This window comes from Ips typographus, linkage group LG2 (assembly GCF_016097725.1).
Source record: "Ips typographus isolate SLU linkage group LG2, UJ_Ityp_2.0, whole genome shotgun sequence".
Lineage (NCBI taxonomy): Eukaryota > Metazoa > Arthropoda > Insecta > Coleoptera > Curculionidae > Ips > Ips typographus.
In genome coordinates, this window is record NC_138423.1 from 23,034,083 (window position 1) to 23,047,923 (window position 13,841).

Consider the following 13,841-nt stretch of genomic DNA (forward strand, 5'->3'; position numbering starts at 1 on the left):
CGCATTAATATTACGGGTCATCGTTTAAGATACGAGTAAAGACGACCTCAGTTGTGTTGAAGTGAACTAGTGAAGAGTGATTTAATAATGATATAAACTATGGCAGCAATTAAAGAAATCAGGACGCTAGTGTTGTATTTTGCTTTTTTGTTATTGTTTAGTAACAATGTTACCTGTGAAGATTCTTTGATTATTCAAACAGTTTTGGAATATTTAAATTCCAATCCTAATAGAGTGTATGACTACACAAGGGGTCAATTGGTGGATGTTCAATTTAAGGTATGTAAAAATCTTGAAGACAGAAATTTTTGTGATCTACTAACAAAGAGTATCCTATGCATGTGTTATTTTGATATATTGTGTGACCTTTGTTATCATTAAGTCAAAAGTGAATACAGTAGATAATCTTATTGTCCAGTATCCAGTTACTATTTTAATTAAATATTGAATTTTATTATAACTAACATTTTCTAATCTTAAAAGCATTATTAATGTGGGACATTACTGTAAAGAAGCTGTATGATTTTTACTCCTTAACATAATAATTACTTCCTTTAATCTGTATTTCAACAGTAGGCGGAAATAAAGTTTCAGACATCCTGCCAACCTATCTACTAATTGAGGATACTATAAACATGTCTTAATCTTTTAAAATGTTAATTGATAATTTATTTCCTCAGGGTGGAGTACTAGAAGCATCCATTGACATTGAAGCTAATTGCAATGGATGGTACCCAGAAATACCGTGCAACAACCAAATACTCACATGTCACTCTTATTTGGGTCAGAATAATGAGCAACCAGAACTGTATAAAGTCCTTAGTGATGTTAGATGTAGCCCTAAGTTTGACAGACCTGTAGAAGAGGTGGACAATGTCAGAAATGTGCCTATGTCCTTTGCTGGACAAAACAGTCAAACAGGCCAAGTAAGTTAAATAGTTGCTGTTTCCGGTTAACATTGGTTTCTCTTTATTTAAACTGATGCATCATGCTGATTATTACAGGGTAATGCATGTATGATTCAGTGTTAATAATTGTTTTGAGAACCACCTCACCTTGTGTTTATATTCACACTTTTTATTTATATTGATTTGTTTCTATGTCTGACCTTTGTCTTAAGGTTGACTATTAGTGGAAGAATCTATTGGGTGGGTGATAGTAGATTAGGAGAAGTAGGCCAAATTTAACACTTTTTCAAGAACTAAATCTAGAAACGTCTAGTAGGTTATTTTTGTCTGAATTTTAAACACAATAAGTATATAATTTAATCAATTAATAAAGTCAATTTTTCTTGTTAATGTAGAGTGAATTATGTCCTGTAAAACAATTGAACATAGACTTTTTATTTACTGAGCTGTATGTGATTTTCAGTTAGATTTAAGTCATGAAGCTTTACCTCCAGAACAGGAAAATGCAGATTTTATAGCCCTAAGTAAAGACTCATTTCCCTGCGCTGGTTGTCCTTTCGATTTGGATAAAAACGTCGACGGAGTGTCAGAACTGATCAACCTAGCTGTGAAACATATTGAAAGTGAAAAAACACAAAGACATAAGATCACTAACGTCAGACGATTACAGGAACAGGTACAGTTTCAAAAAAACTGCAAGTCCAGATAGTATTTTGTTTTGCTTTAGGTTGTGGCTGGTGTTAAATATATTCTGGAAGCTGATGTGGCTCAAACCAGTTGTGAAAAAAATTCTAATTTTTCAGCTGAATGTCCTTTGGACGCGTCAGTTGAGCCATTTATTTGCCAAGTGACTTTCTTTGAACAGCCCTGGGTCAGCAAGGAAAAACATATAATTAAGAACAACTGCACTGTTTCGCAGGAATTTCAACTTCCTTCAAACGAAAATGACATCAGCAATGAAATTTTACCCCAGAAAGGTTAGTTTTTTAACTTTAAGTATTTTTTTTATGCAACTTAGCAATATCAAGAGGATTTTTAGTCTTTATCACCTTAAAGCTCTGTATTAAGCTTTGTTACATCAGTTTGACTTTGTTACTTTAGTTTTATTTATTATATATATACTGTACCTACCAAAAAGTTTTTTTTTGTAAATGTCATAAGTTGCATGGGAAAAAATTCTCTGTTTACCAATGGAGCGCAGTTTCGGTAAGTTTGACAACTTTGACACCTTGTAATTAAACAGAAAAGCATAGAAAATGTATCTTTAAACTGGTCATTTGGGTGGGGCATGTCGACTTTGATATGTTGCAAAATTTTCAACTAGAAAACTGCTTTACAATTGCCGTGTCATAACTTAAAAGTTTTTAAACAGGTTCAGGACCTAGCAATGATCAAAAAGCGGACATTTCCGATTATGATCAACGTTTAACTGACATTGAGTCTCAAATAATTGGCGCTGACTTATTTGAAGCTTCTAAAACTTTCAAAACACCTGCAGAGTCGGGTAAATTTAAGGCTTTCATTTTAATCAAACATATATTAGCAATTTTTTTTTCAGTTCCAGAACAAAAATCTAAAATAGAAGAATTACAAGTTGAACCGCTGCTGATGCAAAATAATAGTCCCGCGTTACGCACTTTGTACGTTTCAATGCCGGTAGTAGACGAGGCAGAGCCGAAGGTAGTAAACTACCAGCCTCCAAACATTCAGTTCCTCCCAGAACAGAATCAGATGCACGACTATTTGTTTAGAGACATTATACCTAAAGAAGAAGTGTTTAAAAGACAAGCTGTTCCTAAAAAAGACAGTTCAGAGGAAGATTCCAAGCAAAAATCTTCTTCAAACGAATCAAAAAGTAACTCAAGCAGTTCTTCAGAAGAACAAAGTAAAAAATTGGCCACTACCACCGTAACTAACGATGCTGTTGTGGTTAAACGTCAGGTGAATAATAAACCCGATTCGAGTGGGGAAGACAGCAAAACTAAGTCTGAAGATAGTTCAGAAGAAGACGAGAAGAAACGCCACAAACGTGCAGCGTATCTAATGTAAGTCTATTAGACAATTTTATGAAAATCTTGAAAATGAATATTTTTATTTAGGGCTAGCGGTAGGTCCAAGAGGTCTGTTGGTCAACTAGAAAAAGTGCCATCAGAAGAAAAGGTACTCGTAATAATTTGTTTTTATTAAACTCCTTATTAAATCTTCTACAAGGTGATTGTAAGAGATCTGGCAGATTTCGCCGCTAACACCTTAGACAACATAGACGACGATAATCACAAAAGAGTCATCCTACAAATACTGGGGGCAAAAAAACTGAAGCTGGACGGCATCTACTATCAAATAATTTTGCGTTTGGGCATATCCCAGTGTCAGGAGCATGAACACCACGAAAGCTGCAGAGAAAAACTATTTACCAATTTAACGAAAATTTGCAAGGTGCAAGTGCACGTCGACGACGACTATTCCAATCCGAAAGTCGTTAAATCGCAATGTCAGAACATAAAAAAGGACGAGAACGATAGGAATCGTACGAACTACAGCCGATACAAACGGCAATTGGTTGGCGGTCGCACTCCAATAGAACACCCAACTATCGAAAAGTTTCTGCGTAAAACTTTGGGTTATGTGGATTCAGTGTCCCAGGGACCCAATAAACATAAAGTAGTTCAAGTAAGTGATTTTTTTTAAATTAAGTTATTATAAACTTAAATGTCACTATAAGAATCTTAAGTAAAGTGATTCTGAGGTTTTTTTGGATTCTGAAATACCAGTAAATTAAGTTCTAATTACTTATTTCGAAAACGGATCTGAAGGATAAAACTATAAGTAAGTTAATCGCCTGAAAATATTCCATCAACCCAAAAATAAGCTGCTGTTCGTACTTACTTATTAAAATATCAAAATTACAAATATAACTAAGCCAATACATTCAAACTACAGCTAGAAAAAATTCAAGGAAACTGTCATGAATAAATATAAAAAAAAATCAATATTATAATTTTCAATGATTCAATGTAAATAACTAACTAATAACTAACATAATAAGATTTGTAGTTTGTGATTGGTCAAGAAATAACTATTATACAGGTGTGGTAAATCCAAAACGGACCATAGGAAAACCGCGTAACGGAGAGAGAAACGTACATTCTTGCATGCGCGGGGCTAAGACAGAAAACGAAAAAAATATCAAGTAGGCCATTTTCTCAGCGCGCTGTTGCCAAACGCCAAGTTATTTTGTCGACGGTATTTGAGTGATACTTGGCGTTTGGCAACAGCGCGCTGAAAATATGGCCTACTTGATATTTTTTTCGTTTCCTATCTTAGTCCCGCGCATGCAATAATGTACGTTTCTCTGTCCGTTACGCGGTTTTCCTATGGTCGGTTTTGGATTTACCACACCTGTATACCTTTTATCGTTTTATTTTTAGGTAAATTCACGACTTTTGAACCAGACACAAAACTGCGATATTTTGCTTTGTTTGAGAGATATCGAAAACAAGTTATTTGAAAAAGTTACTCAGAATATGTTTTTTACCCCATATACCGAGTCTCATGAGAAACTGATTTTTTTTAATTTCAGATGTTTTATTTGTATCATTGTTTTTATTTAGATACATTCAGCCACATCTCAGGTAGTGGCGGGAGCCCAATACGTAATCAAGTTCAAATTAGGCGTGACCAAATGTCTAAAAATGACAAACGATGAGCCACAAGGTTGCGATTTGCTGGACAATTCCGAACCGGAAGAATGCGAGGTGAGCGTCTGGGACAGGCCCTGGTTGACAGACACCTCCTACACACTGCAGTGTAGCGATAAAGTCTACAAATTTGATGGAACCGACAATAAGTTAAGGCCTGAAAGGTTCGTCGTGGAAACAGGTACGCTACTCTTATGCAACGTTCAGTAGCTGCAAATGTCCGGGGCTCCCATTAACAAAACAGCCAGATTAATTTAAAAGAACATCCTGTATATTTATCCAAATATTAACGGAGTAGTAAAAATCTGAACTCTATTTCAGGTGACGCTCACAATGTTAATTTAAGTGAGGTTTTAAGGGACGCTCTAATGGATTTATCGTCCAAGTCACGCATTTACACTTACGCATTGGCCTGGAATATCAAGAACCACGATTATGATTCTGCAATTATACATTTCACTAGAAGTAAACAAGGGCATAACCAATTAATGCTGGGTTCCTTATTGAACTTTGAGAAAGACAAGTTTCATTGCTTAAATTTAACCATAAAATTTGTGGAGCCCATTTTCGGAGACTTCAGTTATTTCACGTATAAAACTTGCAAAACGTTAAACTCCGAACCAATGATGAGAGAAGCATTTGGGAATTTTGTGGACCATTTTGGTAAAAAATATAAGAACCAAGACGACTACAACTTTCGATTCAAGGTGAGTTAATTAGAGAGGGATTTTTTTTGTAAAAATTGTGTTACCAAAGTGTTAAGTTTTGTGATTCACCCAATTTTGTCAAAATAAGTTAAAATGAGATAGACAGTAATAAACATTAACGAACACAAAATCCGTCTAAAGCAAACTGAGATGACGTCATAAATAAGAGTTGACATTGCAAATCAATGCTTTAGACAAAGGTGGAGCATAACTTTTTAAGTGTGACATGTGTCAATGTACCGTGAAGTTTATATTCATTGTTGTCTAGAGCTTATAGGTTCTTTAGCGTAGTTCTCAATGTTCCCATAACCGCGTTTTGCGTCTGACGTCACTTATTTCCAATTGGTCAACAGTAAATTTTCTGCTCACAGATCTGGACAAAACTTTTTTCACAGTAGTTGTCTGTCACATAAAAACTAAATATGAATTGGAGATATTAACCTATATTTTATATGAATATAATCATAGGCAACCTACCTCATCTATGCTGTGACTGCCGTATTCAGTGTGTTTATTCATTTTTTTTTCAGTTTTGCCATTCAGATATAACTTTTGCCCTATGCGTCGTCCAAAACGTAAAAACACTAGAAACAGACGCAAGAAATTGAAAATTTTCAGCTTCTCAAGGGCTGTCATTTTCAAAATTTGCTTCTACTAATAAGAAATAAGTGACGTCAGACGCAAGACGCGGTTATGAGAACTCAGCTTTTCTCCTTATAACTTGAACTTAAGCAAATAACCTCAAGTTTTGATTTTAAACCGTAAAAATTCATCTAAACCTCAAAAAACTCAATTTCCACAATACAAACTGTCACCTATTCCCGCCATATTGGAATTTTTGACAAGCACCTTCTAGGCTTTCTAGTATAGTAGGCGGTGATCTCATTAATGCGTGATTTTTCAATTGTTTTACTTTAATGCACGATTTTATCAAAGGCAACCAAATAGGTCTCGTGTTATAGTTCCATTCTACTTTATTTGTATTAAACAGAGAGAAATAGACTCATATTATTCAGTTGACATCCACCATTAACGACAGAACCCACTGTCAATGTCAAGGGTGCCTATGATTTCGGTTTGCCGTATTGCCTATACAACTGACAATTAGTTTGTTTCAAACTTTCTAGAATAATAAACATTTATTATTAACTACAGTCGACGGAAAAATGTTGTAACCAACTCTTATATTAATGAGCGATTAATAATCTCAATTAATACACTCGTTGGTTAAATAACTATAAAACATCTTCTGACACTTAAAAACTGTCCCTGTAACTAAATTTAAATTAGAAACAATCCAATGTTGAAGATTTTTGTGGATTTTGTGTTAATTCAACAGTTTTCAAAAAGGTAGTATAATTTTCAGGTATTTAGAGATAACATACAAACAATTGAGTTGTTGAATCGATATGAGCAAGGCACCGCTACTTACGGCATTACGAAATATACTGACTGGACCAAAGAAGAATTCTCCAGTCGTCATGGGTACCGACCGGATCTGAAGAACGAAAACGAACTGCCGTTCGTTAAAGCCGTCATTCCAGACGTTGACTTACCAATTGAATTTGATTGGCGCAATAAAGGTTGTTAATTCGATACGCGCTTTCCAATTGGTTGTTTCAATTGTAGGGTTTTAAATTATAGGAGCGGTTACTCCAGTAAAAAATCAAGGACTGTGCGGTAGCTGTTGGGCTTTTAGCGTTACAGGCAACGTCGAAGGACAGTACGCAATTAAACACGGAAAATTACTAGAATTTTCTGAACAGGAATTGGTTGATTGCGATAAAGTTGATGAAGGTTGTAATGGTGGATTAATGGACAATGCCTATAGGTGAGTAGCGGCATAATTTTCCAAAAAAAGTATTCAACCTAAAAATAGGGTGATTGAAAAACTGGGCGGATTGGAATCAGAATCAGACTATCCGTACGAGGGCTCGGACGATACCTGTCATTTTGACGTAAACAGAGTGGAAGTTCAATTGACTGGCGCTGTGAACATTAGCCATAACGAGACTGATATGGCCAAGTGGCTGATGGCTAACGGTCCCATATCAATCGCGATCAACGCTAACGCCATGCAATTTTATATGGGAGGGGTGTCTCATCCTTTTAAAGTTCTCTGCAACCCTAACAATTTGGATCATGGAGTTGTAATTGTTGGTTATGGAGTGCACAGTAAGAAAGCAGTAAAAAAATTAAACGCCTTATTATTAATTTCCTTACAGCCTACAAGTTGTTTAACAAAACAATGCCGTACTGGATTGTTAAGAACTCATGGGGCCAATCATGGGGAGAACAAGGATACTATAGAGTGTATCGTGGGGATGGTACTTGCGGTGTAAATCAGACTCCATCTAGTGCCCTGATTGCTTGAAACTACAACACATTTCATGGGTGATACAGAAGGCTGTCTATAGTTTGAATATTTTTAAAATACTCATTAAAAGAATAGGATCAAATAATGAATCTCTATAAAAGTTTTAAATTAGCTGTAGTTTGTTCTTGTTGAAGCTTCAAAATAAATGACATGTGTATCTCAGTTTGACATTTTCATTATTTTTAAAGAAACAAAAATTACCTAATAATTGTTTCAATTGATGTGATTAAGAACAATTTTTAATATTAAGCCTGGTGTATAAAACAAAATTTAACTTTAGTGTTAACTTTAGTATTAGCATTAAGAATAGAAGTAGTGGTTTTAAATTGTGATGTTTATAAACAAAATTTAACTTTAACTGTAAATTTAGCTGTAACTTCTGACCTTGGTTTTACATAAAATTCTAAATTTTCTTACAGCTAATACTAAAGTTAAATCTCCAATGTTTAAACTTCTTTTTAAGATTGAATTTTTGCTTTATTTATAAAATTTCTAAACAGAAATTTAAAGAATATCCTTTTGCTATTGATTTAGTGCAGTAATGTGGCGTTAGGCAGCAAAACTTGAAAAAAATAACATTAAAGTTAGGTTACCTTTCAGAAAACTGTATGGTTAAATTAAGGGTTTTATAAACACCCTTTTTTTTAGGGTTAATACTAAATTTATTACTAATGCTAAAGTTACAGCTAAAGTTAAAATTTCTTTTATAAACTAGGCTTTACTTCAATGTGACTTTCACTTACCCTCTCTGCACACTTCACAGGAAATTGTTTGGGTATATCAAACAATACAATAATATAAATTTTATAAGATTTTATTTTAAGGTCCTATTTCTTAGATTTAGCTTCCCGGTCGGCTTTTCTTTGTGCAGCAACCGCCAACTGTTTCTTCGTGCTCAAGTTGTGCCTTTTAGAGAACCTTTGGTTTTTCAGAAACTTGGCATCCATCTGAAATTTTATAATACGCGTATTATTACTCTACTAACTGGTCATTACGACAAGTTTCACTTACCCCCAAAGTGGACTCGTGCAAGAACTTCTTTGGTTTCTTGATGCCATTTCTGTGAGCTTTACGATCTGTAAATGAATTAATTTTTAAACAGCCCTTTTGCGTGCATCGTTTTGAACTTACTTTGATTGTGATTCGTGTGATTCTTGGACTTGGCCATTGCGGTTTATTTCACTTGGTACCCGTTAGAGAAAAGCCCTGAAACGTAAACAGAAAAAGTTAGGTTAGGTTGGTTTTCAGTTTTTGCGATTCAAGATAAAAACTATATTAATATTAATAATTAAAGGAAGTTAATCGGTTTAAATTGTTTACTAAAGTGTTACAGAAAATTCGGATGGTTATTAAAAAAATGGAATTAAAAATTTTACTCACAATCGCACCTTGTCAAAAATCGTTTGAAAAGAAACTTGTAACGACACTAATGACAGGACAATGACATCCGACACTATGGTTCTGACAGAGAAAGTGAGTAACATTTGTTCAAGCTAGATGGAGGACAAACAAAGTACACGTTATGTCAAACAAAATGTACGAAGTAGGAAGTGAAACGTAAACGTAAAACCAATCTTCTTTTTTAAATAATAAAGATTTGCTTTTTAATTTTTATGTACATACATTGTATAATTATTATTTAAATACAAATATTGTAAACTCTTGTAGATAAAATATAATGTTATACCTATTATTTACAAAATATATGACAATCCCAGAGAAATTTGACGCTTAAATTTATTGTGTTTTTTGCGACTACGATTCGCAATTTTTATCGATGCCAATCAATTCCTCAAATAAAGCACCACTTAATTCTTTGCCCAAAAGTACTCGATTCGAATAGCGCAAAGTCGCTTCGGTAAGATCTTTGACTGTCCATTTTCGATCGATCAGTATGCGACACAACGTGTCCAGTTTCGTCAAGTGTTCGTGTTTGTGCGTGTAGTAGCACAAAAAGGGAATGCCGGCAACACTGGCAGCCATCCATTGGATCACCATTTTGAGTTGGACGTCTCCTCTACGAGAGGAACCACAGCCCCAATTTCCAGTCGAGACTGGCTGAAGACCGTCGGTTGTTTTCCGTTCTATATTCGATACCTAAAGAAAAAAATGTGCTTAAATCTATTTTTGTGAATTTAAGATAATAACGTACTAGCTGGGCTGCAAGTCGATGTTTTTGCCTAGCCAGCTCTAAACTTAAAGATTTAGCAATTAAAGCAATCTTGTCTTTTTTTAAATTAGTTGATTCTGTATTATCTGGGATTCGGTCGCCTCCCTCGGTTAAAGGCACTGGAACACCTAAAAATGTGTTTTTTACAAATATTTTAAGCATAAGTCGAAGAAAAAATATAATTAAAAGTTGATGTTCAAACCGTTAAATATTCTAACCGGCATAGGATTCGCTCAAAGTTCGTTTCAATAAGGAACTGGCGAAACGCACCACGGCCATATCGCGCGAGTCTAACTTATTTCCGGTTTCTGAGATGGGATTATCCACCCAGTGCGAAAATTGTTCGTAAATATCCTCCAATTCTGAACTAGTTAAAACAAAATTACGTTTAGTTTAATAGTTTGCCATCTAAAACACACCGCACCTGTATTCGGTACTAAAACTGTAATCCGAGGATCCTTTCTTGTTTCTAATCTTACTTTGGTTCGATTTGAACTTGTCGATCCACTCTTTCTCTCTGGCTACAGAGTTGTCGTAATAGTCTTCTTGGGAATCTTCTTTCAAAGCAAATCCTATGGAACCACCTCGTTTTACTCTAAAAATGTAGTAGTGTGTGTGACAACTGTCTCGGAGACTAAAAAAAGCTCACTTGATGTCTTTATCGGCTACTGCAGACCCGGTAAGGGAGATGTCAACAGCATAATTGGATTCTTCGCTCGAACTAACCGGCAATTCTACGTTTTCATTTTCCAGCGCTTCTCTCAGCTTTTGCGCAAACAAATACCGTTGTTCGGCTGTTTCGAGGTCTATACTGTACCGTTTATTAAAATGTTCGTCTTCGCTCCCTAAAAATGTCTTTTTAATTTAAAAACAATCCATCAGTTTTACGATAAAAAAAAAACCTTCATCAAAACTACTTTTGGCACTATGGAAATCATCGTCACTCGAACTGCAACTTGTGATAGGAATAACCTTTTTTGATGTTTCTTTATGGGCCACTATTCTACTGATCGGCAGGTGCTCTCCCGATGATCCGAGCACTATAAAACGACCTCGTCGGTTACCAACCAAGTTTTCCCCAATCGGACCTCGTTGATAGTTACTAACTTTGTTACTGGATTGAAGTTTGCTTTTGTCTTCGGAAATTAAGGAATCTGTTCTGGTCGTACTGGAAGAAAACACACACGCTTTAGAAACTTAAATTTACTTTCCATTGAAACACTGCACCGACCTACATGATTGTTGCACTATTAGTGGCACGCTGGAAGAATTTCCATCCGATTTATTCGAGCCGATCGACTCTCCAATAGGAGACAATCGGCGATGTCTTTGACTGTATTGATAGGGCACTGTATAGGGTACCTCAGTCACCAGTTTTGTTTTTTGTTGGAAGGCCAAGAAACATTTATTCAGTTCTCTTAAAATATTGTCTTCCGTATGTTGACAGATTGGCAGTTTGGCAAAATCGTCTGCATCAATAAAGCATACGTTGACCTGATAAATTAATTATTAATTTTAAGTTGCATTTCTTGACTAATCACAATCACACAAACGTAAAAGTCTTAACTTACCGTTTTAGGATTGTCGAATTTTTCAAATAAAGCCACCGGACGCTTTGGACTATTAATTCGTCCAATTTGTCTTGCCCCATGTACCGTAACAACCTCGTTATCTTCCAGGGCTTCCACGCTCAACATTAAAGTCAACAATTCTGGCATTGTAAACATATTAATAGATTCCTGCAAGAATAACCTTAGCCATTCTGACAAAACAGTAACTGGTATAACGCACCTGACTGCATCCAGCACCTAAAACCTGTCCACCAATTTTAGTACTAGCAAAACAAACCATTAAATTGCCTGGATCGGAATTTTCCAGTCTACTTTCGTGTTTAATTTGCAAGGGACAAAGCCTCAGACCGCATTCCAACCAATCGTCTATCGTTAACCATTCCTTACTGTGCATCACCTACATTTGAATACCACACAAACCATTAAAAACAAACTGTCACAGTAAAATTGTTGAATTACGGACTTGTCTATAAATTTTGAAACTGCCCTTACGGTTGTCCAAATTTTCCATCCAATCGAAATAGTGTAGGACGCTGCGCAGTTTGGCTTTTTGCGCAGGACTGGTTTGGAGAGTTTTGAAAAATGACGCAAAATTGATGTTTTGTAGAGTCGGATGGCTTTTGTCTGTTCTTTTAGGAAACGTGGAGAAGAACGCGTTGGCCAATATGGAAGCCGCTAGAGAGTATTCCACTTCTTTTATGTCACCTGAATGAAAATAGTTATTGGGATATTATTAGTGAATTAGGAGAGAAATATCATAAATGTCTGACGTAGTTCATGTGACGTAATTTGACAGTTTATATGATCTTTTTACCAGAAAACTTTTATTTTTCATTGAACTATGAAATATAAAGATGGCAAAGGCCACAACAGTTTTTCTGGGTCTCGGGTATTCGAGTGTTTTAGACGAATAAGTTCTCATGTCGGATAATACTTGGAAAAATGCCGTCAGGGCACGCATCGTTTGTTTGACATTTTGTCACGTGACACCGGTATATTTGGTAACTAAACTGTTCACGTGACACATTGTCAATTTGCGTCACGTTGCTCGCAATAAGTATTTTCCAACCATTCTAATTAATAAGTTGTATCTAATTGCAATTTGGTTTATTAGCGTTTCAAGTTGAACTAAAATCGGACAGCCCGTTTCTAACCTAACATTATAAATAATATGACACTGTCACTTCATATTTGCTAAATTCCTAACCAAAATCAAATGTAAACAAACAGAGAAATGACAGCTGGAATGCCCGAAACTGTTTTCAAAACTGATCACCAGAGGGAGTATCTCTTATCTTGAAACGCCAATAGTAAGTTCGACAACCGCACTGTCAAATGAGATCACATTTGTATCAGTTGAGTGACAGTTTGTTATCTGTCATATTCGATTTGGTGGTTAAAATTCAAAGCAACTTTGCCAACTACAAACCTTGTTGTTGTAAACTGAAGTAAACTCCATCAGGAGGACGTAGTTCTTTAATTCTCAAAGCCCACGTGACAATGTTGGGCAAGGTTTGTTCCAGAAGGTTACACTTTTCCTCGCAGGTCATTTCCTCCTCCACGAAACGTAGGAAACCCATGTATTGTTCCGGGTCAACCGTATCTTCTTCGGGATCTAAACTGACACTGCAACAACACGAAAAGTTTATTTTTTCCGTTCTAGTGCGGTAAAGACGTTGACCAACTGGTGAAGAAAAAATAAGTGTAAAGTTAGAGTGTATAAGAAAAAACATAAACTTTTCCGCACTTGTTATATAAATAACTATTACGAACTTACTTGCAGAGTTCGTAGATTTCCTGCATTCCTCGTACTACTTCCACCGTACTTTTGGCCAGACTAATTTTTTTCAGTTCTTCTTTTACCGAGTCCCACCATGGTAGGTCGCAGGGAAGCATTACTAAAGCCATTTTGTTACTTCTACAAGTTTTGAAAAGAAAAGTGTAGATATGAGTACTACCGGTACGTTTTGAAACTATGACATCATCAGGGCACTTTAATGATAGCAAAAATGTAGGTCATGCAAAAAACACACTTACCACAATCTTGTACAACTAGTACATGTATGGAAGGTTGGTTTGTTGATTCAACAGTCCGGTAATTGGGTCGGACATATTTCTACAAAATATAGAGAAAAAAGAGTGGATAAATCTGGTAGTTTAAGGCATTTTTTCATTAACCTAACAGGATAAAAATAGCGAAAACCGTAAGAAAACTAGCAGAATATCATGATGCGCCCGAATATTTTAAATCAACAGGCTAAAAATACCATTTTGCTTGCGTGACGACGCCGAATGTCGTTACCCCGCGCAACCGGGCGTCGCGACGGCTTCATATATACAGTGTGGCCCAAATAAACTCGATAATCATAAAAAAGTCGAGTGGGAAGAGTTTTAGAAAACGGTAGGTAGG

The 13,841-nt window shown here is 35.7% G+C and overlaps 3 protein-coding genes across 7 annotated transcripts; 1 reads left to right on the forward strand and 2 right to left on the reverse strand.

Annotated features, from left to right (window-relative positions):
• Positions 1 to 33: 33 nt before the first annotated feature.
• On the forward strand, positions 34 to 7,852 carry LOC145724362 (uncharacterized). 4 transcript variants are annotated; one of them, XM_081972597.1, is made up of 14 exons: positions 34 to 279; positions 681 to 926; positions 1,372 to 1,584; positions 1,636 to 1,885; positions 2,281 to 2,412; positions 2,467 to 2,953; positions 3,008 to 3,068; positions 3,120 to 3,578; positions 4,520 to 4,787; positions 4,928 to 5,313; positions 6,680 to 6,896; positions 6,958 to 7,144; positions 7,193 to 7,488; positions 7,539 to 7,852. In XM_081972597.1, exons 1-14 carry the CDS (start codon positions 100 to 102, stop codon positions 7,685 to 7,687), a joined length of 3,531 nt encoding a protein of 1,176 aa, XP_081828723.1. In that variant the 5' UTR covers positions 34 to 99; the 3' UTR covers positions 7,688 to 7,852. The 4 variants fall into 4 exon arrangements, with proteins under 4 accessions (XP_081828723.1, XP_081828724.1, XP_081828725.1 ...); XM_081972598.1 differs by having other exon boundaries at positions 2,473 to 2,953; XM_081972599.1 differs by lacking the exon at positions 2,281 to 2,412.
• A 636-nt stretch (positions 7,853 to 8,488) lies between these two features.
• RpL29 (ribosomal protein L29) lies at positions 8,489 to 9,147 on the reverse strand. The gene is made up of 4 exons (XM_081972710.1): positions 9,071 to 9,147; positions 8,822 to 8,896; positions 8,702 to 8,766; positions 8,489 to 8,637 (listed from the first exon to the last, which is right to left on the reverse strand). The coding sequence occupies exons 2-4, from the start codon at positions 8,856 to 8,858 to the stop codon at positions 8,518 to 8,520; spliced, it is 222 nt and encodes a 73-aa protein (XP_081828836.1). The 5' UTR covers positions 8,859 to 8,896; positions 9,071 to 9,147; the 3' UTR covers positions 8,489 to 8,517.
• A 139-nt stretch (positions 9,148 to 9,286) lies between these two features.
• Positions 9,287 to 13,686, reverse strand: LOC145724370 (uncharacterized). 2 transcript variants are annotated; one of them, XM_081972615.1, is made up of 13 exons: positions 13,469 to 13,684; positions 13,209 to 13,349; positions 12,861 to 13,057; positions 11,895 to 12,136; positions 11,652 to 11,828; positions 11,432 to 11,599; positions 11,092 to 11,354; positions 10,763 to 11,028; positions 10,510 to 10,705; positions 10,285 to 10,455; positions 10,079 to 10,227; positions 9,843 to 9,988; positions 9,287 to 9,787 (listed from the first exon to the last, which is right to left on the reverse strand). In XM_081972615.1, exons 2-13 carry the CDS (start codon positions 13,337 to 13,339, stop codon positions 9,446 to 9,448), a joined length of 2,448 nt encoding a protein of 815 aa, XP_081828741.1. In that variant the 5' UTR covers positions 13,340 to 13,349; positions 13,469 to 13,684; the 3' UTR covers positions 9,287 to 9,445. The 2 variants fall into 2 exon arrangements, with proteins under 2 accessions (XP_081828741.1, XP_081828742.1); XM_081972616.1 differs by lacking the exon at positions 9,287 to 9,787 and having other exon boundaries at positions 9,848 to 9,988; positions 10,063 to 10,227; positions 13,469 to 13,686.
• Positions 13,687 to 13,841: the final 155 nt, after the last annotated feature.